Below are 26,097 nucleotides of genomic sequence, written 5' to 3'. Positions count from 1 at the left end.
TAGGAGAGAAATGCTGTCTGGCAGGCTGCTGTTTTTCTTTCTCAATGTAACTGAATGTGTCTCAGTGGGACATGGGTTTTTACTATTGAGTGCTGTTTTTAGGTCTACCAGGCAGATGTTATCTTGTGTTAGGGAGCTGTTATCTGGTTACCTTCCCATTGTTCTTTTGTTTGGCTGCTGGGGGGAAAAAGGGAGGGGGTGATATCACTCTAACTTGCAGTACAGCAGTAAAGAGTGATTGAAGTTCATCAAAGCACAAGTCACATGACTTGGGGCAGCTGGGAAATTGACAATATGTCTAGCCCCATGTCAGATTTCAAAATTGAATATAAAAAAATCTGTTTGCTCTTTTGAGAAATGGATTTCAGTGCAGAATTCTGCTGGAGCAACACTATTAACTGATTCATTTTGATTTTTTTTTTCCCATGACAGTATCCCTTTAAACTTGTCTCCAGATTCTATAGAGAACTGCTGGGGATGTTTCCTTCTACTTTTAATAATGCACACAGGAAAATAGCAGACTACTGTTAGGGGAATCGGATCCATTTGAGGTTACAAATATATACTATATACTGTATATATAAAAATCTATATACAGTATATTTCCTCATCTCATGTATAAATGAATGTTATCCAACACAACTCATTTTTAATAAGAGGGGAAACACAGCTAATTTACTGTATTGGATGCCTTCTTCTTCCACCTAAAATGGCAGTGCTCAGACGGAAACTTATGTTTCTGATGTGGCATTTATGGATGTTTTGCCCCGTTTTCTTAGCCCAAACACGTGGCATAAAAATGTCTAAAATTACCTTCCTTTGTCCATGTTCACGCTGAATGCCAGTTCATAAGGATTGTGATATTGCCCTTAATATGCAATACCATATTGCTTTCCCTCTAAATGTTTTTAAGACACAAATAAAATCCCTTTGTTTGATAAAAGGGTCTATTTAAACACACAAAAAGCAATTAAAAATCAAAATAACAGTCTGATTTATGACAAAGCAGCAAAGCAATCAAGAAAGCTTGTGTATAAATGGGTAAACTGTATTACTTCATATTGATTTTTCCAAATAGAAACAAAAATGTAATACATAAATTTGTGTGTTTACAATCTATGGCCTGATATATAATTATATTTTATTTGCATTTAGTTAAGCCTTCAAGGCCTATTTTCTAATGATATTTTTTTTGCTTTTAGTTAAGCCTTCAGAACCAGCATGTAGTTCAGAAGGAGAACAACTTGAGGGGAAAAATTTGACCTTGCATTGCAAGTCATCGGCTGGCACAAAACCCTTGAACTACCGCTGGTTCCGGGTGAATCTCAAAGATGATGTAGAAAGGCCTGTGCAGAGTACAACACGCATCGGTGAGAAAGTGTATATGTATGAGTGTGTACTGTAAGTTTCTGGGAGAGCTTATTCATAAAATGCTATAATGTAACACACATCAGTGCAAATTTCAACATTAATGAGGGTGAGAAGAAACAATGTCAGTAAATCGCAAATCATAAGAGACCGCTCCAACTCACCACTTGCTTTCAGCCAGATGCACAGTCCTCAGTGTCGCCACTGTATCAACATGGCAAATTCAATGTATTGGACGGCACTTCTGGAAAAAGGCTTTATTATAAAACACCTAACGCGTTTCGGGAATCTCTCCTTTAGTCATAGCCTATGACTAAAGGAGATAATCCCAAAACGTGTTAGGTGTTTTACCAGCGCTAATACAATAAAGGCTTTTTCCAGAAATGCTGTCTAATTTGCCATGAGAAGAAACAATGTCAAATAGGCCTGCTGCTGCTGCAGTCGTGTCCTCTGTGCCCAGCTGTCTGACAACACTTTTTTTTATAAAGATGTATGGTAAGTTAAGTTAATTGGATTTGAATTTCAAAGCAGCAATAAATGTATAAAAATATATTTTCTTTAACTTGCCCCCCCCACACCTTTTCTTAAAATAGTTGTAGAGTTGCTTCTTTTATCTACTGTATGTCTGGTTTTGGCATTGTAATGTCTGCCAATAACATGAGTTCCAATACCTAGTCCACATTTTCTCTTACTACTGTACATAATTATGTGAAATGTGGCATTGCTTTCAATAGCTCCTTCCAAGTTGTCAACAATTAGGTAATAAAATGAAAAATACTAAACTAGACTGAGGACTTTTGTGGACTTCCCTCAGGCCTTGGCACCATTGAGCTTTCAGTGTTTCAGATCTAACATCTCTTTCCTACTACTGCAAGTTTATTTGTTTCTCATTTGAATTCACAAGAAAAACCTGAAAAACGCTTCTATAGGAGTAGGATCTAAGGCATTTGGACCAACCCTACCTTATTTGTGTCTCTTAGAGTTTTACTATTTCTCTGTGCCTTGGAATTTATTCATAAAAAAGAAAGTTGCTTTTGCCATAGACAATTGTTCAGATAGTTCCAGACTACTGAAGAAGACTGTAGAAATCATTTCTTTGTTTATTGTACTGAACATTTTCTTTATGCATTGTCTTATTTTTCTACCAGGACCAGAAAACCAACTGCTGTTTCATAATTTAAGTAAGACAGACAATGGATCCTATCGATGCAAGGTGTTTAATGAAGTAGGGATGCGGATCTGTGATGTACATGTAACTGTGCAGAGTGAGTAAACAAATTGCTTTAAAGGAGAAGGAAAGCTAGGGAGGCGTTTTATTGACAATAGATTAGCTGCAATTGTGCAAGCTAGAATGCTATATTTATTCTGTAGCATGCTTTACCATACCTGAGTAAAAAAACTCTAGAAGCTCTCTGTTTGTTTAGGATAGCAGGTGTCATATTAGCTTGGTGTGACATCACTTCCTGAGTCTCTCTCTGCTCACTTATAGCTCTGGGCTCAGATTACAGCAGAGAAGGAAGGGGGGGAGGAAGAGGAGCAAACTGAGCATGCTCACGCCCAGGGCAAGGAGGTTTAAGCTGAAGGCAGGAAGTCTGATACAGAAGCCCATGTGTACACAATAGAAGGAAAGAAATTCTGTGTTTCTTTGAGAGGACTCAGAGCAGCATTATTTTGAGGGTTTACTGGTATATTTAGGTGGAGATTTCTAATAAGGCTTACTTAGTTTTAAACTTTCTCTCTCCTTTAAGTACAACTGTGAAATGTAACTGACATTACTACATCTTACTAGAGGTGAACATATACTTCTTATGTGTAGGACCAAACGGGGGACAAAATAAGCCTGCTGAAATCCACAGAGAGATGTCAGCCCCTACCACATGCAGTATCATCCTTACTCTGTTTGTGACTGGATCTTAGTGTCAGGGAGCCAGGAGCTCCCTCCAGGGAGGTAGTCAGGATCAAGGAGGAAGCCCTCTTGAGGGTGCAAGGTCGTGGTATCCAAAGGGTTAAGCAAAATACAAGGTCAAAGTCCAGGCAAGAGTTCAATGGCAGGCAGATCAGGATCAAATAACAAGAGTCCAGGCAAGGGGTCAAAACCAAGGCAGGAGCAGGAATCAGGATAACAGGATAACAGAAACCCAGGTTCAAGGTAGCAGAACCTATTCTTGGGCGCCCTTCTGGTGTCCTGGGTGCCCTTTTATAGTTGAATTTGGCGCCATAGTGACGTCACTGGCGTCCTTACGCCGGCGTGCTTGCGCCGGCGTGTTTGCGCATGCGTCGGCGTTGCGGCGCTGGCGTCCCAGCGCCCACGTGGGACAACTGGGCGCCGCCATCTTGGATTCTTCGCCGCCGGGAGCGGACGCGTCCCTTCATGCTCCCGGCGGCCTTGACAGTACCCCCCCCCTCACGGGGGGCCTCAGGACCACCAGGACTTGGCTTCTGGGGAAACTTGGAATGGAAATCCCTAACCAGACGAGGAGCATGAACATCAGAGTGTCCTTCCCAGGAGCATTCTTCAGGGCCAAAGCCCTTCCACTTGATGAGATATTGAAGAGAGCCCCTGGAGATTCTGGAGTCAAGGATCCTTTCCACCTCATATTCTTGTTGACCATCCACAGAGATAGTAGGAGGGTGAGACTGGACATAGAAAAGCGGTTGGAAGTAGCGGGTTTCACCAAGGAGACATGAAACACGTTGGGAATTCGCATCTCAAGGGGGAAGCAGAAGTCTGACAGCCACAGGATTGATCACTTCTGAGATGGAGAATGGACCCACAAACTTTGGACCCAATTTAGGAGATGGCACCTGGAAGACAACCAGACTTTTTCACCAACCTTGTAGGGAGGAGAGGGTCTACGTCTTCGATCAGCGAAGGTCTTGTGCACAAGAGCACTTTTCTCCAAATTAGACTTGGTTGCAGCCCAAATAGCGGACATATGGGCCGCATGGTCATCAGCGGCTGGGACATCAGACAAAACAAAGTCTTGCGGAAAGGCTTGAGGATGTTGGCCATACACAGACATGAATGGAGATCTTCCAGTGGATGAATGACAGGCGTTGTTATGGGCAAATTCTGCCCACGGGAGAAGGTCAGACCAATCACCTTGGCATAAGGAGACATGATTCCTCAGGAATTGTTCTAAGGCTTGATTCACCCGTTCAGCTGCCCCATTAGTTTGGGGGTGATAGGCAGAAGAGAACTGGAGAGCAATACCCAAATCCTTGCATAAGGAATGCCAAAACTTAGCTGTGAACTGGGAACCTCTGTCAGAGACTATCTCCGCTGGGAATCCATGCAGACGGAAAATGAATTGAATGAACAATTGAGACAATTCCACCGCAGATGGAAGCTTCCGTAACGGGATGAAGTGGGCCATCTTGCTAAAGCGATCAATGACAACCCAGATGACAGTGTTCCCACTGGAGGGAGGAAGTTCGACTATGAAGTCCATTGCCAAATGAGTCCATGGACGAGAGGGGACAGGCAATGGCTGTAGTAACCCACTAGGGCGAGAATGGCTAGGCTTGGAAGTGGCACAAACAGTACAAGCAGCAACAAAGTCTTTGACATCTTTACGAATAGTCGGCCACCAGACTAGACGCCGTAATAGTTCAAGAGTCTTAGCAGGACCAGGATGTCCAGCTTGCTTGGAGCTATGAGTCTGTTGCAGGATAGGCAGACGAAGTTCAGAAGGTACAAATGCCATTCCCAATGGGGGTATCAGGAGGGGCAGAAGATTGACCGGCCAGGATTTGATCAGCAAATTGGGGGTACAAAGAAGAAATGATCTTGACAGGAGGGATAATTGGCTCTTGTCTTTCAGGAGAACGATCCACCGGAGTGAAACTTCGGGACAGAGCATCGGCTTTCCGATTCTTGGAGCCTGGGCGATAAGTCAAGACAAAGTTAAATCGAGAGAAGAAGAGAGCCCACCTTGCTTGTCTGGGATTCAGCCTCTTGAGAGATTGAATGAACTCAAGATTCTTATGATCTGTGTAGATCGTGACTGGAATCAAGGAACCTTCAAGGAGGTGACGCCACTCTTCTAAGGCAAGCTTGACGGCCAAGAGTTCTCGATTCCCTACGTCATAATTTTGTTCGGCAGGAGAGAACTTCTTAGAGAAAAACGCACATGGGTGCAACTTTCCATCAGAGGAATGTCTTTGGGACAGGATAGCTCCACCTCCAACTTCAGAAGCATCCACCTCGATGAAGAAAGGTGACTCCGGATCAGGATGGCGGAGAACCGAAGCAGAAGTGAAGGCATCCTTCAAGGATTGAAAAGCTTCAATAGCAGGTGGGGGCCATGAGCTGGGTTTACCCCCTTTTCGGATGAGGGCCAGAATAGGTGCAATACGGGAAGAGAACCCCTTAATGAATTGCCGGTAGTAATTGGCAAAACCAATGAATCTCTGGATTGCCTTGGTGCTCAGCGGGAGAGGCCACTCTTGGATAGCAGACACTTTCACAGGATCCATCTCGAAACCCTCTGGGGAGATGATATAGCCCAGAAAAGGAATCTTGGACACTTCAAACACGCATTTCTCCAATTTGGCAAAGAGGGAGTTCTTCCTCAAACGAGAGAGTACTTCCTTCACTTGGGAGCGATGGCTTGCAAGGTCCTTGGAGAAAATCAGGATGTCATCAAGGTACACGACCACAAACTTTCCCAAGAGATCCCGGAAAATGTCATTCACAAATTCTTGGAAGACAGCGGGGGCATTGCAGAGACCAAAGGGCACCACGAGGTATTCATAGTGCCCATCACGAGTGTTGAATGCTGTCTTCCATTCGTCACCCTCACGGATGCGGACAAGATTATACGCCCCACGGAGATCCAACTTAGTAAAGATTTTAGCCCCCTTCAGTTGGTTGAAAAGTTCTGCAATCAGAGGCAATGGATACCGGTTCTTAACTGTGATTTTATTAAGTCCCCAGTAGTCAATACAAGGATGTAGGCCTCCATCCTTCTTCTCTATGAAGAAGAATCCAGCCCCTGCAGGAGAAGTAGAAGGGCGAATAAACCCCCGCTGGAGATTTTCTTGGATATATTCTTTCATGGCAGCGGTCTCGCCTGGGGAGAGAGGATAAGTGCGACCTCTAGGAGGCATGGTTCCAGGCAGGAGATCAACCGGACAATCGTAGAGACGATGAGGAGGGAGAAATTCTGCAGACTTTTTACAGAAGACATCAGAGAATTCCTTGTAAAAGGAGGGAAGCGTCTTCAAATCAGATGTAGAAATATTCACCCTCTGGATGGGTTCAGCAGGAAGGCAGTGCTGTTGGCAGTATGGACTCCAACGGGAAACCTGCCCCGAGGACCAATCAATGATAGGGTTATGCAGGCGTAACCAGGGAAGCCCCAAGACGACTGGAACAGAAGGACAGGAAATAATCAGTAACGATAACTTTTCTTTATGTAAAGTCCCAACCTGCACAGGCAATTCCCCAGTCGTCATAGAGATAAACTCGGATTCAAGGGGTCGGTCATCAATAGCGGTTACTCGAAGTGGAGGAGTCAAAGGAAACAAGGGAACATTCATATGCTTGGCAAAGAGAGCGTCCATGAAATTTCCGGCAGCTCCAGAGTCAATAAAAGCTGAGTCAACAATGGTCTTAGAGGACAGACGGTTCTGTAAAGGCAGAAGAAACCTGTGAGAGTTTTCGTGTGACTTCGGAGTAATACCCCCTACATGAGTCTTTCCAAGGTTACCTTGAAGAGGGGAACTCTGAGGCTTCACTGGACAGGAGTTGGCAAAATGAGATTGACCCCCACAGTAGAGACAAAGTCCAGCCGTACGTCTCCGGAGTTTCTCCTGATCAGAGAGACGAGCTCTTCCGACTTGCATAGGTTCCTCCAGAGGAATAACAGAAGGCTGCTGGGGGGTAGGAGGTAATAGGGGTCTTTGAAAGCGAGGAGCCAGCATGGGTTGAAACTTCTTGACTCGGTCCCTATCAGCTTGATGTTCTCTCTGACGGGTGTCCACCTTGACCGACAAAGCAATGAGGTCTTCAACCTGCGTGGGTAATTCACGGGAGACCAGGTCATCTTTGAGGCGAAGAGAGAGACCATTGTAGAAGGCAGCATGATAGGCATCATTGTTCCAACGAGTCTCAGCAGCGAGAGTACGGAATTCAATGGCATATTCCGCTACACTACGATTCCCTTGGCGGATCTGGAACAGACGAGAAGCAGCGGTCGCCACTCGACCGGGGATCATCGAACACAGTCCGGAATTCTTTCAGGAAGGCTTTAGCATCATCAATTAGAAGAGACTCCTTCTCCCAGTGTGGAGATGCCCATTCAAGCGCTTTCCCCGCCAGACGGGTGATCACGAAACCAACCTTTGCTCACTCAGAGTTAAATTCTGCAGGTTGTAGGGCGAACCGAATCTGGCACTGATTCACAAAACCACGACAGGCTTGAGGGTCGCCACTGTAGAGAGGCGGTGCAGGAATACGTGGACCAGAAGTGGAGGACTGTGTAGCCATATCGGCAACAACTAGCGTGGGCGTTGTCGGCGTTGGAGTAGTCGGCGTCAGCATAGATAATTTTTCTAGAATTGACTCCAGCGTGTGTCCAACATAATTTTGCCGAGCTTCGTACGCCTCCATGCGAGTATGCAGACCTCGAAAGGCCCTGCCGAAATCTGGCTGAGCTTCCTCAGTGGGATCCATGGCCCAAGAATAATGTCAAGGAGCCGGGAGCTCCCTCCAGGGAGGTAGTCAGGATCAAGGAGGAAGCCCTCTTGAGGGTGCAAGGTCGTGGTATCCAAAGGGTTAAGCAAAATACAAGGTCAAAGTCCAGGCAAGAGTTCAATGGCAGGCAGATCAGGCTCAAATAACAAGAGTCCAGGCAAGGGGTCAAAACCAAGGCAGGAGCAGGAATCAGGATAACAGGATAACTGTATTGATTGTGATGTTTGTTACTCCATATATTCTATGTATGTAATTCATGTGATGTAGTTGTATAATCACATTTACTTTACAGTGCTACGCAAAATGTTGGCGCTATATAAATACATGTTAATAATAACAGAAACCCAGGTTCAAGGTAGCAGAACCTATTCTTGGGCGCCCTTCTGGTGTCCTGGGCGCCCTTTTATAGTTGAATTTGGCGCCATAGTGGCGTCACTGGCGTCCTGTTTGCGCATGCGTCGGCGTTGCGGCGCTGGTGTCCCAGCGCCCACGTGGGACGACTGGGCGCCCCCATCTTGGATTCTTCGCCGCCGGGAGCGGACGCGTCCCTTCATGCTCCCGGCGGCCTTGACACTTAGCAAACAGATGCAAGATTTTGTTTTGAGCCAAAATCTGAAAAGTGTGGTGCACTGGAGCTGATACTGCTCATGTTGAAATTGGCCTGTGGATTTAAGAAAATAGCCTAAATGAGGTGTCCCTGGCCCTAGCCTAAATGAGATGTCACTCTAAAACTACAAAGTTTGGGGGGCAGATTTATCAAAGGTCGAAGTGAATTTTCGAATTAAAAAACTTCGAATTTTGAAGTTTTTTTTGGGTACTTCGACCATCGAATAGGCCAAATTCGACTTCGATTCGAATTGAAAATACTTTGAAAAAATATTCGACCGTATTCGACCATTCGAAAATCGAAGTACTGTCTCTTTAAAAAACTTCGACACTTTGCCACTTTAAACCTGCTGAATTGCTATGTTAGCATATGGGGACCTCCTAGAACCTAGAGCCAACATTTGACTAAGTTTTAAAAAGTCTAAGTTTTTTACATCGACCGAAAAAGGCCAAAAAATTCAAAAAGAAAAGTTCGACTATCGAATTTGGCCAATTTGATGGACGAATTTATAAGTTTTTTAACTTCGAAATTCGACCCTTGATAAATCTGCCCCTAAATGTTTGTATGGTTACTTTTAATTCAAATTAAAAGGATATTTATTTATCTCTTTCTGTTCTGTTTCTTACTGTTAAAACAATTAAATAGAAGTCAGTTCTCCTTTCAGATTGGCAAGAGTCATTGTCAAGAGTCAGAGCAATATACAGAGACTTAAAAGTGAAAGGCAGATACTGATCTCAAATGCAACATAATTTAGATCATGGACTGGATGGGGCAGTACAGTGAATGCCTCCAGTAAAGTTTTCCCTGCATAGGTTGGAGCAACGAAGAGAAGCTTTAGGTAAGGCCTATTGCACTACCCAGCATGTTTAGTATAGCTACTGTGGCAGGGTAGGTATATCTCACCCAGAATGTGAAATTAAACTCAGGTTTTAAGCCAGTACAGGTGTTGGAACTGGTTAATTTCAGGGCTTGGAAAGAGCACTTTCTTTTAGTGTGTAGCCAGGGGCAGCTTGGTGATGAGAGGTAAAAAGCAAAGAAGAGTGAAATATATTCCTTTAATGAATTGATTTGCCCTAATAGTAGCTGAGGTGCATTCAGGGTTCCTAGATTACACAAATAAGTAACAGCATAAAGATGTATGCAACTTTACTTCAGAGACCAGTTTTAATTAAACTTCTTTAGTATAAGGGTAGAGCTACATGTCCGACTTTGGCGGATCCGCAATATCAGATGGTGTCACAGCGTTCATCCGGCACTACACAACTGTCGAATGCAGACACAGCATGCAGCGTCTGCATCCGACAGTCCTGTCGTGAAGGATGAATGCTGCGACACCATCTGACATTTCTATTTCTTACCTTATTTCCAGCGCATCCGACTTGACACCAGCGATTCGTTGCATGGCATCAGATCAGACCCAAATCGCCCATGTAGTTCTACCCTTATATATTCATCTTTCAAAACATTTGGTGTCCTTTTAAAGAATATAATAAAGGGCAGAACAAAAACTACTCAGCAAGATAAAATGAAGATTAATTAAAGGTGTGTTTGGAGACCAAGTTAATCTGAAGGTATACGCTTTTATTGTTCAATAAAATGTATCCACTTTAAAACCTGTCCGGCCGCAAACTAAACATATAACAATTTAAATATATCAAAATAAACATGTAACAATATAAATATATCAATCTCCTAGGTTATATTTAGGTAATTCCCCATCTTTCAGGATACATGAAAGAGGTATGATTATGGGTTCATTGGTTGCATAATTATACAATCTGTACCAAATGTATTGGCAATTCTTGATGATTAGTGGCCTGATATACACAGTGCCTTAATCATAGGCTCTGATATTTAGCTGTTGAGCTTTAATCTAATCATATAATTTGACAGGTCTAAATGCTAAATAAATGACAACTATAAAAGACATCAGTAATTGTGGTTATACAATCAAATAAAATATCACTTTATTTTGGTATTCAGTAAAACAAAAAAATTGGGTTTGCTTCACACTATCATTTGCAGGTTGTCTGCAATCCAAATTGGCAATTTCCTTTGATCCCACTTTTACACAAAATAGCCTTTGGTTCATTAGCACTTGGCCCAAAGTTAATGTATACTGCAGGTGTGAATCAAGAGTTGGTATCCAATAGGTTATTACTGTGTGCAAGTATCACACAAGTGGCGGGGTTCTAAATCAGACCACCGAACTCAGATTGCACCTGCACCACACATGGGGAAAGAGCCTATAATTAGTGCAAACTTTGTTCCAGATTTAGAAACCCATAGCTTTAGCAGGTAGCAAGTTAGAATGGGATGCCAGGGGCCCACCAGAAAACCTTAGACCATGGACCACCGTTCCAAATTATTATTCCTCCTCTCCTCACTCAACCTCTTTATTCTCCTAGTCTTTTATAACTACTTACTATATTCTTCATTATTAAGCATTTTTTTTACATAAAGACATAGGGAATGACCATGAAATAGGCTAAATGGTTAGAAGCAAGAGGCCTATTGACACCTGGGCTCATCGGGAGTTTTCCTGGTAGGAAACATCTAATTGGTTGTTATAGGTTGCTAGAGCAAGCTGTGCACCTTTCATTACATTTCAGCAACAACTAAGCTTACAAATGGAACATCTTTTTCAACTGTATAATTGATATACTGTAAGTAAAGGCACAATCAATCTCCACGGAGAGTATGCTAATCACATTGGTTTTTGCTTATGTTGGGCAGGAGCGAGCAACACAGGAATTCTAGCAGGTATCACCTGTGGAGTAGTGGTTGGTGTGTTCCTTATTTTCCTTACAGTCTGGCTGCTGTTTCGCAAAAAAGAGTTCAAGAAAAGAGAAGAGGAAGAATTCTTTAATGAAATTAGGTAAATGACAGAAAAAACATTTGCATAGAAAAGCTGTTTTAAAAGAATGCAAACATATAGAAGCAAGTTTTTTCAAATGTCACATCATATTTTCTTTTTCAATTTTGAGTTAAAAAAAAGGATATTATAGGATACTTAAAACTCAACATATAGGTGGTTCTTTACTTAAATTCAAACATTTCTCACTATTTTCTTAAAACCTCTTTTACCAAACTCCTGTGCACATTTTCTACATTTTTCTATAAATTTACTTAAAAAAAATCTGGTGTGGGAAAAGACTGAAAACAAAGTTTTAAAAATCCAATTTGTACAATTTTTAAATTTTTTTAAGGTATTTATCCTTTAATGATCAGGCTTAGTTTCCCAAAATTCTTTCCCATTTTCCAGGAGAAAACAATGTATCCTATATGGCAATCATCTTGCAAGTATTTCAAAATTCTAGTAACAATAATGGAGTGATAGTATAGCGCACAACTTGCCGTGTGCTCTCCCTTCTTTAAAAATTCTATCAATTCGCCTAGGTAAAATGGTGGTAAGCTGCAGGCATTTTTTTATGCAACTCTATGGCAAACTAAGAAAAACACTGTAACCTCTTTTAACTCATTCATACTAGAAACTGCTAAAAGAAAACTGGAAACTCTCCTCCTGACCTTTTATTTACCAGTCATTTCTATGAAATAATTGGGTTTTAGCACATTATGCTGTGCACTTAAAACATGATTTTTTTTCAGAAACCAAGATGAGCAAGACAAAACTGAAGCATGTAAAATATTTAGATTTTTTTTTTTAAATTAAAGTGAAAACCCTCTGCTTAGCCCCATGTTTTAAATGATTGATATTGTGATCTCTTCCAGTTATTTTCAATAAGGAAACTTATCACCTTTTTTCAATAAGCGCAAGCAATTGGTTGCCACTCCTTTTAAACTGGCCTCCATAGTGGGAAGATCAACATGTATCAAGATACATTAGTGTAACTGTATTAAATGCATGGGCTTTATGCAGTCCTCAAGAATTGTTACTTGGGCACAGTTCACCAGAGGGAAGTTTCGCTTCTCCCTTTTGACTTGAGATTCAGCAAGATTCAGCACCTGAGTTGGATGGCTCAACCCCTCAATTTAATTCTGCATTGATAGATATTTATAAATATTCCTTTTACTATGGGCGTAAGTCTCTATAGTTTCTATCTTTCTATTTTCTATGTGTATAATTATTTATTATTATATGGAGCATTCCCAAATATAATATAATAATGTGATTGTGTTAAATGCATACTCACATTGTTTGAATTAGGATAGCTCTGGCATTAAACTTACCAAAACAGCCCCAACAGACTAATCCTGTTTCAGCACACCCCCTGTAGGAATTCACCAGTGGTAATTTCTCAGCTTCTACTCAGTATTTGATTTTTAGACAACCACAAATCCATGCCATGGAATGCATGGGCTAATCCACTAAACAGGGGAACATGGTGGCGGTGGCACTGAAAGTCTGTTTGTCATATTGTTGCTATTGATCATTACCCCAGCAACCAGCAAGTTGCAAACCTCATCTTGGTCCTCAGACAAACAAAAGGTCATAAACTCAGCTCCTTCGACAAAACAAAGTATTTCTTGGCATGCACATCATGGGCCCCAGCATTTCATGATAGACACTGTGTGGCCCCCAGCATTTATTGACAGGCACAGTGCTGACTGTGCCATCGTATATGGAAGCAACCTGTCCAATGCATTTCTGCTTATCTAGAATGCAGGAAGGGCTGATTATTGGTATATTGAACCTTTTTAGCCCTGCTAAATTAAAGTTATAGAATGGTTTGTAAAATATACACTGATGAAAAGTAACTCATAGTAACATGAATAAAAGTCAGTAAAATAATGAAAGTGACGTCCCTTTATACTGAAATACAAATGAAATATCACTATAACTACCTAATTAGAAAGTTTTGCAAGTTTATTATATTTTGTAAGCTTTATTGTTATTCTCATACAGGGAAGATGCTGAAGCCCCAAAAGCTCGACTTGTGAAGCCTGGATCATCTTCCTCAGACTCCAGAAGCTCTCAATCAGGTTCTTCATCTACCAGGTCTACAACAAACAGTGCCTCTCGGAGTCAAAGGACTCATTCCACACAGGAAACACTCCATGGCGAGCAAATACATCATTGTCTAGAGAAGATATAGCAAGAATTGGTTGGGCTACAAGAAAAAGAAATAAACTTTTTAAAGCAACAAAATAAAGCCATTTTCTCTTCCAACCTGGATGTGATTTACGGAAATATTGTGGACATGCACATTATTTAAAAAAAGAGAAACTTTTGAGTAGGCTGGTTGACTTTACATAATCTTTCACTTAGATTTTAAATCTTTTTACAATTTGGAGCTCTACAGTATTACATATATTGGAGACAATACTAAACAGTTACACCTATGTTCTTTCAATAATAGGATGTATTTATGGAGAACCTAGATAAGATTACAAAGTGGAATGTGAATAATAACTACAATGCTTTTAATGCATTCTGATATTTGAACAATTTGCCTTCAGAGATGCAACAACTTGATAAAGCATTGGGATGGAATCAATGTGAATTGCTTTATAAGGGAAACCACAAAAAGTCTTATTTTATAATAAAAGTACAAGTTGATATTACAATACAATTTATTTTAAGAAGGGACATTTTTATGCTTATTATCATGTTTATATATGTGTGTGTATTTTATATCCTCAAGAATTTGGGATTACAAATCATACCAAATTTCTAGGACAGCTGACAGATGTGGTTCAGATCCTATTACCTGATCCATATTTACCTACAAGAAAACCTATTTTTAATAAAAAAATGTATTTAAATATCTACTCTCTTGATATCCGACAACTGACCATACAACCCCAGTTGCAGAATATGGCACTAAACTAAATATTCACTGTCTACACTTTACAAGTGTATATTTTAGGCAGGAAGAAATTAATATTAAAAAAAAGTCATACTTTAATGGTAATGGCACATAAGGCTATTTAAGTGCCACATTTTTTAGTAATCCTGGCATTAAACTTAACAAAACAGCCCCAACAGACTAACTTAGTAATTGATTATTGCCTCATAGCAATGTTATTTTCGTCACATAAGAGATTTATATTCATGTATTTTAAACTTCAATGGATTTGTTTGCTACACCTCAACTAAACTTTAATACATCTGCAGACATCAGTGCAGTAAATCAATTTTTAAGCTAAAGTGAAATCCTGTGTTATGTCTTGTGTAATGGTTGTTTTGACCCTGATCATATATCCATAATGCTGACTGCTGCAGGCAGGCATAGGTGTGGAGAGGGCAATAAGGAGACCAGGGAAGATATGGGTGCAGATCATAGCAAGTGCTGATGGCAGGACTCATCTGGAGTCTGGACCCTTGCCTCATTTGGTCCCCCAGTAAAATTACAACTATGCAACTATGAGACCCAATGCAACTATGCAACTATGAGAACCTGCCACTATGAAAGGGCCAAGGGTTTGCTGTAGGGCTTCCCCTTGAACCCTCATATTCCTGTGCTGACAGCTACAGGCAAGCATAGGTGCAGAGAGGGTGATAAGGAGGGCCCGGGGAAGATATGGGTGCAGATCATAGCAAGTGCTGATAGGCAGGGTGGCAGGACTTATCTGGGCCCCTGCCTCACTCACTGGTCCCCCAGTAAAATTACGTTGTAATACTGTTCTGTTATTTACTGGCACATATTTACTGACATAGATTGTGATTAAAACAATAAGCAAAAAGTGTGTCAAGCACAAGCCCTATTAAACAAAGGGGTACGCTGCCTAGAGATAAGCATTGTGTCGATAGAGATAGCAAGAATCCTATGACTGGAAGAAGGCAGAATGGAAAATATTCCCTTATGTTACTAAAAAGTGACAAGAGGGGTTATTTATAATGCACCACACAGTATGCAAAGTGCAAAATAGGCCACAATCACCCCTTTTTTGTACTTTGTACATTGTGTGAGGCATTTTGCGAATAGAAGAGTACAGAGACCTGTTTGAATCTAGTGCAGCCTGCATTAGGCCATGCTACAATAAAAATAGGCAGACAGGGGGAGGCACATAGCAGTCCTTCTCAACCCTAAGTTATGTGTCAAGTTAGAAAGGAGGTGCAGTCTCCGGGACTTTGTGATGCCAGCAACAACCCCTGGTGGCACAAGTCCTGTTAAATGGGAAATAAGTTATGCACTAATGCACTACTGTTTACGCAAAGTTTTCAAATGAAACAAGCATAGTTAATATATATTTACATAGTTAATTTGGGTTGAAAAATGACCAAAGTTCAAACGATTAAATATATATATATATATATATATATATATATATATATATATATATATATATATATATATATATATATATATATAGCGATAAGGAAGATAAGCACTCCAATATTACTGGTCAATAATCATTTATTCCACTGTGCATACCAACGTTTCGGTCCACGTTTGGACCTTTATCAAGGATTTTGTGCAAGTGTTTGGTGTGGGCTTAAATACCCAACATACAAAAAAAGCTTTAGGTGCAATTAGTGACAACAAAATTTTCATACATAAACAAGCCAATGGCATTACGGTATCAATTAACACCTTCCATATCCTATTACTCAAAGTGCATTTCATATGCATATAGTGAACTTACTACTTTACAATCAAAGTGTCTGAACATCCGGTGTTAAAGAATAAAAACGACGGTGTGAGAGTCCATTTTTTGATAAATGTGCAGGATATCTACAAAGTAAAAAAAAAATATATATATATATATATATATATATATATATATATATATATATATATATATATATATAGGTGATACAAGGATCAGCACACTCATTTGTAGAAAAGCAAAGTGTATTTTATTTCAACACAGCATTGTGTCCAACGTTTCGGTTCCTCCTGGGAACCTTTATCATAACCTTTATATATATATACACAACCCATAACTGGCACCCCCAGGAACTTTTTGCATGTGCTTTTGTTTCTATCCAACTTTTTTATATTTGAATGTGACTCATGGGTAAAAATGGTTGTGAGTCCCTGTTCTACAATCTAAAGGGGCTACCTCTGGTTCTTTGAAAAAAAAAACCCTTACTATGTGTCTATGATGTCTGCTAATGTACTTGTAAAGTGTAATCCTGTCACCTCACAAGCTCCTTTTCCCCAGAGAAAGCACCTTGATAGTCTTTCCTCATAATTTAATTCTTCCATCCCTCTAATCAGTTTAGTTGTGTTTCTCTGCACTCTCTCCCCAACTCATTAATATCATTCTTAGGAACTGGGGGAGGGGGTCAAACTGAACTGCATACTCAAGGTGAGTCCCAATCAGTGACCTATAAAGTGGCAAATGTCATCCCTGCATCAATATACTGCATCAAACAAGTTCAATATTACTATTACAAAAAATAGATACAGAATTAAAAATTCATTTGAATTTTTAAGTTCAGCAATATAAAGAGAGACCAGATCACCAGTGTGCATTTTATTTTCCTGTTTAGATCTTTTCCAAATACCCTGTGTTTAAAGGGATACTGTCATAGAGAAAAAAAAATTTTTCAAAATTAATCAGTTAATAGTGCTGCTCCTTCAGAATTCTGCACTGAAATCAATTTCTCAAAAGAGCAAACAGATTTTTTTATATTCAATTTTGAAATCTGACATGGAGCTAGACATATTGTCAATTTATCAATTTCCCGGCTGCCCCAAGTCATGTGACTTGTGCTCTGATAAACTTCAATCACTCTTTACTGTGAGTGATATCACCCCCTCCATTTTTCCCCTCAGCAGCCAAACATAAGAACAATGGGAAGGTAACCAGATAGCAGCTCCCTAACACAAGATAACAGCTGCCTGGTAGATATAAGGTAGATATAAGAACAACACTCAATAGTAAAAACCCATGTCTCACTGAGACACATTCAGTTACATTGAGAAGGAAAAATAGCAGCCTGCCAGAAAGCATTTCTCTCCTAATGTGCAGGCACAAGTCACATGACTGGGGGCAGCTGGGAAATTGACAAAATGTCTAGCCCCATGTCAGATTTCAAAATTGAATATAAAAAAATCAGTTTGCTCTTTTGAGAAATCGATTTCAGTGCAGAATCAGTGTCGGACTGGCCCACCGGGACACCGGGAAAAATCCCGGTGGGCCCCAGTCCTTGTGGGCCCCCACGAGTCCGACCACACTCTAATATCTATTTTTTGCCAGCGCTCCGGTTTTGCGCTCTAGTTTTGCATTTACTATTTCTACAGCAATGGGCCCCTCAGCGTCAGCGCTGCCGGTACTCCACCTGGGCTGGCTACTAGTACCAAAGAAGCAAAGCTGCTCCCTGAGACCCTCTGCTGTGCCCGTGCTCCGGGGCGTTGTGTCGTGCGATGCGCCTGCATATGATTTTGATGTGCGACAGTGCGCAGTTCAATGGGCCGTCTGTGCCTGATGATGTTACACGGACTGGCTGGCATCCTTCACGTGGGGGAAGAGAGAGGTGCGTGACGCGTCAGAGAGGGAGGTGGATCGGTACTGCTGGTGCGGTGGGGGGTGGATCCTGGCTGGCTGCATTCGTTTTCGCTGCCTGGGCAAGTAACTTGTGCTGATAACGATAAGTGATTAGTGATTATTGTAGTCTTCTCTTCTCCCTGTCTCCTCTGCCAGCCTAGCTACAGACAGTGCTGGTGAGCAAAAGATTTAGGGGGGGGGGGTTGAAGGGACACACATGGACTATGTCGGCCTTAATCACCCTGGGGGGGGCAAGGTCTATGAATTATGTTGGCCTTAATTACACCCATAAGCTGACCATCTCCATTCTCCAATCTTTTCCAGTAGTTGCTTTAACTGTCTATCTCTGGTTGAAGCTGTGATATGAATTATTTTACTGGGACTTGGGTGGGAATGCTTAAAATAAAAATGATAAAATAAATTTAATTCTCAATGATTTTTTTACTTGATTAATGCAGTATAACATGAATTTTTAATCAATTAATTATCACTTAATTAAATTGAATGCAATTCATAAAGCTTACGGAGTACTGGTGTTTAAAAAATATGTGTAGTTTTCTTACTTTATTTGCACATGGGCTGCTTTTCAAGCTTCAGTTGTGTGGATTTTGCATACCAGGTGTTATCACCTTTTCATCAGTCCCTGCCCATTGAGCTTACAATCTAAAGTCCCCATCTTATTCACATCCGTTCCTGCCTCAGTGAGCTTACAATCTAAGGTCCCTATCACATTCCTACTAGTCCCTTCCCCAGTGGAGCTTACTATCAGAAGGCCCTATCACAATCCCATCACTCCCTGCCCCTTTGGAGCTTACAATCTAAGGTCCCTATCACTTTCCCACAAGTCTCTGCCCCAATGGAACTTACTATCAGAAGGCCCTATCACATTCCCATCATTACCTGCCCCATTGGAGCTTACAATCTAAGGTCCCTATCACATTCCCACAAGTCTCTGCCCCAATGAGCTTACAATCTAAGGTCCCTATCACATTCCCACAAGTCTCTGCCCCAATGAGCTTACAATGTATGTTTATTTATTAATGCAATCCGTTTATGCCGAAACTTGTATATATTAAATATACATTTATTTGGGCAATTGCATGCTTGCTACTGATTTTTTGCATCATCAAATTACAGTTCTGTGTTTTTAAATATAACATATTCTTTTTGCACAATTGTGAAATCATTCAGTTGCTTGGTGTAAGTAAGACTGTTTGGTGTGAAAAAAAAGTTATTCAATGACAGGCAGGCAGATTGGACCCTGACGTTATCAGGGAAAGAAAAATGTTCATTTTGGTATGTGTTTCCTTTTTTTCCCCTTGTAGGCTCTCGTGAGTATCGAGGGGCCCTTCAGATCAGGTTCTCTGGTGGGCCCCAGGTGCCCCAGTCCGACACTGTGCAGAATTCTGCTGGAATAGCACTATTAACTGATGCATTTTGAAAAAAACATGTTTTCCGATGACAGGATCCCTTTAACCTGTAAGAATAGGCACATCACTGGTTTAAAATATTTACATATTTATGCAGGAAATGTGTTTTTTTTATTGCTTTTCTATTTCTAGTCCTTTAACTGTCCTTGGCTGTACAACATTTTATTTACAAACATCACACTAAAGTCATATTTGCATCTGTGGTGCAGTATATAAATAGAAATAGCCAGTGAACATCAGTGACATCACAAGGAGAGTAAGGGAGGAAAATATTTAGCTGCGGCCAGATCTGAATCTGTTTTGTTGTTCTCCATGCAATATCTAAGAGCATGCATGACCAAAAAATACTTATGATTTCATTCATAGATATATAAAAATATTAGAAGGGCACTGAATCAAGGTTACGAGATGTAGATTCAAGCAAATTCTTAGTTTTTGGCTACATGTGACTTGTGATCCAGTAAAGCACTGGATATTTGGAGGTGATTTGTTCAAATGATGCATTTTAAAGGAAATTTTGCTCAAATGTAATGCAAAGTGTAGGGCTTGATGTACAGACACATTTGTGTATCTCTCTGAACCCAAAAATAATGCATGCAGACTACATATAAATTTATATAAGCTACACTGCACATCATTCTGTAAACTGTTTCCTCTTATTACTCATACTTTACAATTGTGTCATTGTTCATTTAAGCCTAATTTATTTGATAAGGTTTGATTTCCCCATTGCAGTCTTTTGAGAGAAATTTTCCCTTCAACTGAAGCTTGTAGGTATGTCTGTATACCTTATTTTGTACAGCTTCATCATGTAGAAAAATATAATAGTCTCTGAATGGCAGGTGTAATAAACATACAATTTTTTATTTTGGTTTATGCATTTTCATGGTTTTATCATGCTGTTTTCTTTTCTTAAAAGCCCAAGCCCTATTGGCAGGGAAAGAACTATGGGTAGGCAGAGTAGGCACGTGCTGGGAGGCGCCAGGCACATACCTTCTCTGAGTCCTACCTCTAGTCTCGTCCCCTCTATCCTTACTCTGCCAGCTGTGTGGGACTGTTCAGTGCACACTGCGATTCGTGCTTATTGGGCGCCGTGACCGGCCATGATGCCAAGGGTGCCTGGCTGGTCTGGCCCAGTGCTACCTGTTGGGGAACTCACACTGATCAAACTTTCAAATAAATATCCTTAAAAACATGATTTACATGGATGAAACTTAACTTAACAATCACACTGTTTAGTGGTCTTAAATGTATTAGGATGTATACAATTTAAACAGAGGCTATTGCTAAACTGCAAGCTGATCATAAAGAATAAATAACTAAATACAGTAGAACCCCCATTTATGTTGTTCAGGGACCAGGTAAATGTGCTAAAGCAATGTATTCTTCAAGTAGTTAAAAGATATAAGCACATGAGTCATATTTACTTTGAAATACAATATTTACTGTGTAAATGACAATGGTTAAGCATTGCAGCACTAATGTTGCAATGAGAGACTGTCAGGGCCCGAAGGCTCTGTTGTAGTGTGGACCAAGGAGGAGGCAATAACACCAAGTTCGCGGTACAAAAGGATTTATCAAGAGGATGGTCGTAAACAGGCAAATGGTCAAATACAGGCAGCAAGGATCAGAGTCGTAAAACAGGCAAGAAGTCGGTACACAGATAATCAGAAAGCAGTAAATCACACCCAGGAACTATGCAAGATAGACCTATAATTGGGCAAGGAGGTAAAGGGCAGTCAGGAATAAATAGTCCAATTTTGGCGCCAAACTTGACGCAATGGCGTCATGACGCCGACGCCGGCGTCCTCACGTTAGCGTCTTGACGCCGGCGCACATTCTGACGCCGGCGTCCATTCCGTCGCCGGCGACCAATCCGGGGGCGACTCGTTTCGGACGCAGTCATATTGCGACCAGGAAGAACCGCATGGTGGAGCAGGAGGTCGCCATCTTGGACATCTCGTGGGGTAAGTTCACCATCTTCCATTACAGTACCCCCCTCCTTAGGGGGGGCCTCAGGACCACCGAGGCTAGGGGAAGAAGGAAAGAGTCTGTGGAACTTACGAACCAGGACAGGTGCATGGACGTCGGAACTTCTCACCCAAGAACACTCCTCAGGACCGAACCCCTTCCACTCAATAAGATATTGAAGAATGCCCCGGGAAATACGAGAGTCCAGGATTCTTTTGACTTCAAATTCCATATGATCGTCAACCAAAACAGGAGCTGGGGAAGAAGAAGAAGAAGGACAAGACATAGCAGGTTTAAGCAGGGAAACATGAAAAACATTGGGTATCCGCAGTTCAGGAGGGAGTTGAAGACGAACAGCCACAGGGTTGATGATTTCGATGATAGGGAAGGGGCCGATGAATTTAAGACCAAGGTGTAGGAATCTTGAGACGAATGTTGCGTGTGGAAAGAAAAACTTTATCACCAGGACTGTATGGAGGGGAAGAAATCCTTCTCTTGTCAGCAAACTTTTTCTGCACCAGGGAACTCTTCTCCAAGTTTGCCGCAGTGGCATGCCAAATAGCCAACATGTGAGCAGCTTGGTCATTGGCCGTAGGTACATTGGTAAGAAGAAGATCCTGAGAAAATGCCAAAGGATTGAGACCATAAACACAGAAGAAAGGAGAGTTCTGGGAAGAAGAATGCAGGGCATTGTTGTGGGCAAATTCAGCCCAGGGAAGAAGATCCGACCAATCATCCTGGCACAAGGACACATGACAACGAAGAAACTGTTCCAAGGCCTGATTGACCCGTTCAGCGGCTCCATTCGACTGTGGGTGGTAGGCGGAAGAAAATTGAAGAGAAATGTTAAGGGCTTTGCAAAGAGACCTCCAGAACTTGGAAATAAACTGGGACCCCCGATCGGACACAATCTCGGAAGGAAACCCATGAAGACGGAATATATGTTTGATGAAAAGTTCAGAGAGTTCAGGAGCAGAAGGCAGTTTCCGGAGGGGCGTGAAGTGAGCCATTTTGCTGAATCTGTCGATCACCACCCAGATGACAGTGTGGCCAGATGAAACAGGGAGATCGACAATGAAATCCATCGCCAAGTGAGTCCAAGGTCGAGATGGAATGGGAAGTGGCAAGAGTAAACCCTTGGGGGGAGAATGGACGGCCACCAGAGCAAACGAGACAAGAGTTCGGTTGTCTTCTTAATCCCTGGATGGCCAGCCTGTTTGGAACTGTGAGCTTGGGATAAAATGTCATGATGAAATTCCGGAGGGACAAAGGCAACACCAAGAGGAGTCTCTGCAGGAGCCGAAGACTGGGCAGAAAGTAACTGAGAAGCACAGGAGGGAAATATGGCGGCGATAATCTTGGTAGAGGGTACAATGGGTACAGGATCTTCAGGACAGGAATCTTCAGGGGCAAAGCTTCTGGACAGAGCGTCAGCCTTCCTGTTTCTGGAGCCAGGACGAAAGGTGATAATAAAATTAAAACGAGAGAAGAAAAGTGCCCACCTGGCTTGCCGGGGATTGAGGCGCTTGAGGGATTGAATAAACTCAAGGTTCTTGTGGTCGGTGAAGATAGTCACTGGAATAGAAGAACCCTCAAGCAAATGTCTCCATTCTTCCAAGGCCAACTTAACGGCAAGTAACTCCCGATTGCCCACATCGTAGTTCTGCTCAGGGGAAGAAAATTTTTTAGAGAAAAAAGCACACGGGTGGAGTTTCCCGTCAGAGGAAGATCTTTGGGATAGAACTGCTCCGGCTCCCACATCGGAGGCATCGACTTCAATGAAGAAGGGTTGTAAGGGTTCAGGGTGTCGAAGAATAGGAGCAGAAGAAAAGGCTTCCTTGAGGGTCTTGAAGGCTTCGAGAGCTAGAGGAGGCCAGAATTGAGGTTTACTCCCTTTACGGATCAAGGCCAGAATTGGATGGATCTTGGAAGAGAAGTTTTTGATAAATTGTCTATAATAGTTGGCGAAGCCGATAAACCTCTGGACTGCCTTAACGCTCGTAGGAAGAGGCCAATCCAAAATTGCAGAAACTTTGGCGGGATCCATCTTAAAACCTTGAGGAGAAATGATGTAGCCAAGAAAAGGAATAGAAGATACTTCGAAGGTGCATTTTTCCAGCTTGGCGAAGAGATTGTTTTTCCTCAATCTGGAAAGAACTTCACGCACTTGACAACGATGATCAAAAAGGTTTTTGGAAAAAATAAGAATGTCGTCTAAGTACACGACCACACACTGTCCCAAAAGATCACGAAAAATGTCATTAACTAATTCTTGGAAGACCGCATGAGCATTGCAAAGGCCGAAAGGCATGACGAGATACTCGTAATGGCCATCACGAGTATTAAAAGCGGTCTTCCATTCATCTCCCTCGCGAATCCGAATGAGATTGTAGGCCCCACGTAGATCCAACTTGGTAAAGAAACTAGCCCCCTTGAGCTGATCAAAAAGTTCAGAGATGAGAGGAAGGGGATATCTGTTCTTTAGGGTGATTTTATTTAACCCCCTGTAGTCAATGCAGGGCCGCAAATATCCGTCTTTCTTCTCAACAAAGAAGAATCCTGCTCCAGCAGGGGAGGTAGAAGGACGAATAAAACCTCTTTGAAGATTCTCCTGGATATAGGACTTCATAGCAGAAGTTTCGGAGGGAGAAAGCGGATAAGTGCGGCCTCGAGGAGGCATTGAGCCGGGTAAAAGTTCGATAGGACAATCATAGGGACGATGAGGTGGGAGAGTCTCAGCGGACTTCTTATCAAAGACATCGGAAAAGGCTTGGTACACAGGAGGAAGAGAAGAATTCGAAGACACTGAAGAAACTTTGATGACAGGAGCAGCAGGCAAACAGTTGTGTACACAAAATGGACTCCAACGGGAAATTTGTGAGATGGACCAGTCAATAACTGGATTATGAACACATAGCCAAGGCAGTCCCAGGACCACAGGAGTTGAAGGGCAATCAATAAGGAGAAAAGACAGTCTTTCCAAATGCAAAGTGCCCACCTTGAAGGAAAGTTCCTGAGTAGACTGCGAGATGATGGCAGAAGAAAGGGGACGATCATCAATCGCCAGGACTCGAAGAGGGGTTGCCAAAGGTAGAAGCGGAATGACATGGTTATCAGCAAAGGCACGATCCATGAAGTTGCCTGCAGCACCAGAATCGAGGAATGCCTGAGAAGAAATCTTCTTGGAGCCGAACTGGATTTGAACAGGGAGGAGAAAACGTTGAGCAGAGGAATGGGGAGAAGAACAAATTCCACCCAGGTAAGTCTCCCCAAGCTTACCTAGGTTTTGGAGTTTCCCGGCTTCACTGGGCATTCTTGGGCGAAATGAGCTTTTCCCCCACAGTAGAGGCATAACCCAGCAGCCCTTCTCCGGAGCTTCTCCTGTTCGGAAAGGCGAGCCCGACCGATCTGCATTGGTTCTTCAGATGGCAAAGAAGAAGTAGCAGGTGCCACAGGAGGAGGAGGAAGAAGATTAGAAGCCGGACTGGGGAGTAGGGGTCTTTGGAAGCGTGGAGCCAGGGTGGGTTGGAACCTGGAAAACTTCCTAGCACGATCCCTGTCAAGTTCGACTTGAAACTCGCTCTGTCGGGTGTCAACCTTCATAGCCAACGCAACAAGGTCCTCCCATCGAGGTGGAATCTCACGGGATACGAGATCGTTCTTGATGCGCATCGCCAGACCGTTGTAAAAGGCCGCATGGTATCCATCATTATTCCATAAAGTTTCTGCTACGAGAGTTCGGAACTCAATGGCATATTCAGGAACTGAACGAGTCCCTTGCTGCAGCTGGAATAAACGGGCAGAGGCAGAAGTAGCCCGACCAGGAGCATCAAATACTGTGCGAAGGTCCCGGATGAAGGCCCTGGCATCATCGATTACCGGATCCTCCTTCTCCCAAAGAGGAGAAGCCCACTCCAGAGCTTTCCCTTGCAGGCGGGTGATAATATAGCCCACCTTTGCTCGCTCCGAGACAAACTGACCTGGAAGCAGGGTGAATTGGATTTCACACTGGTTGATGAAACCACGGCATGATTCCGGATCACCGCTGTAGAGAGGAGGTGCAGGGATGCGAGGCTCGGAAACCTGGAGCGGGGTTGCAGGAACTGGCATAGGAACTGGAGCCACAGGAGATAAAGCAGATAATTTCTCCAAGATTGCTTCTAGTGCCTGGCCGAAGTGGGTTTGCTGGGCTTCATAGGAGTGCATGCGAGAAGCCAATCCACGAACGGCTCTGCCGACATCAGTTGGAACTTGAGGCTCCTCCGAGGGGTCCATGGCCCAATTATACTGTCAGGGCCCGAAGGCTCTGTTGTAGTGTGGACCAAGGAGGAGGCAATAACACCAAGTTCGCGGTACAAAAGGATTTATCAAGAGGATGGTCGTAAACAGGCAAATGGTCAAATACAGGCAGCAAGGATCAGAGTCGTAAAACAGGCAAGAAGTCGGTACACAGATAATCAGAAAGCAGTAAATCACACCCAGGAACTATGCAAGATAGACCTATAATTGGGCAAGGAGGTAAAGGGCAGTCAGGAATAAATAGTCCAATTTTGGCGCCAAACTTGACGCAATGGCGTTATGACGCCGACGCCGGCGTCCTCACGTTAGCGTCTTGACGC

The 26,097-nt window shown here is 42.4% G+C and overlaps 1 protein-coding gene across 2 annotated transcripts in view; it reads left to right on the top strand.

Annotated features, from left to right (window-relative positions):
- Positions 1-14,402, top strand: part of clmp.S (CXADR-like membrane protein S homeolog) — a 66,179-nt gene extending 51,777 nt beyond the window's left edge. For both annotated transcript variants that reach the window (XM_041571266.1, XM_041571265.1), the window contains 4 exons: positions 1,203-1,370; positions 2,517-2,633; positions 11,412-11,553; positions 13,543-14,402. In XM_041571266.1, the coding sequence (XP_041427200.1) occupies positions 1,203-1,370; positions 2,517-2,633; positions 11,412-11,553; positions 13,543-13,732 (617 nt within the window). In that variant the 3' untranslated portion in view covers positions 13,733-14,402. The remainder of the gene's footprint in view (positions 1-1,202; positions 1,371-2,516; positions 2,634-11,411; positions 11,554-13,542) is intronic.
- The last annotated feature ends 11,695 nt before the right edge of the window (positions 14,403-26,097 follow it).

This window comes from Xenopus laevis, chromosome 7S (assembly GCF_017654675.1).
Source record: "Xenopus laevis strain J_2021 chromosome 7S, Xenopus_laevis_v10.1, whole genome shotgun sequence".
Classification (NCBI taxonomy): Eukaryota; Metazoa; Chordata; class Amphibia; order Anura; family Pipidae; genus Xenopus; species Xenopus laevis.
Note: the sequence above shows the minus strand (reverse complement) of the source record. Positions and strands in the feature narration are given on the sequence as shown.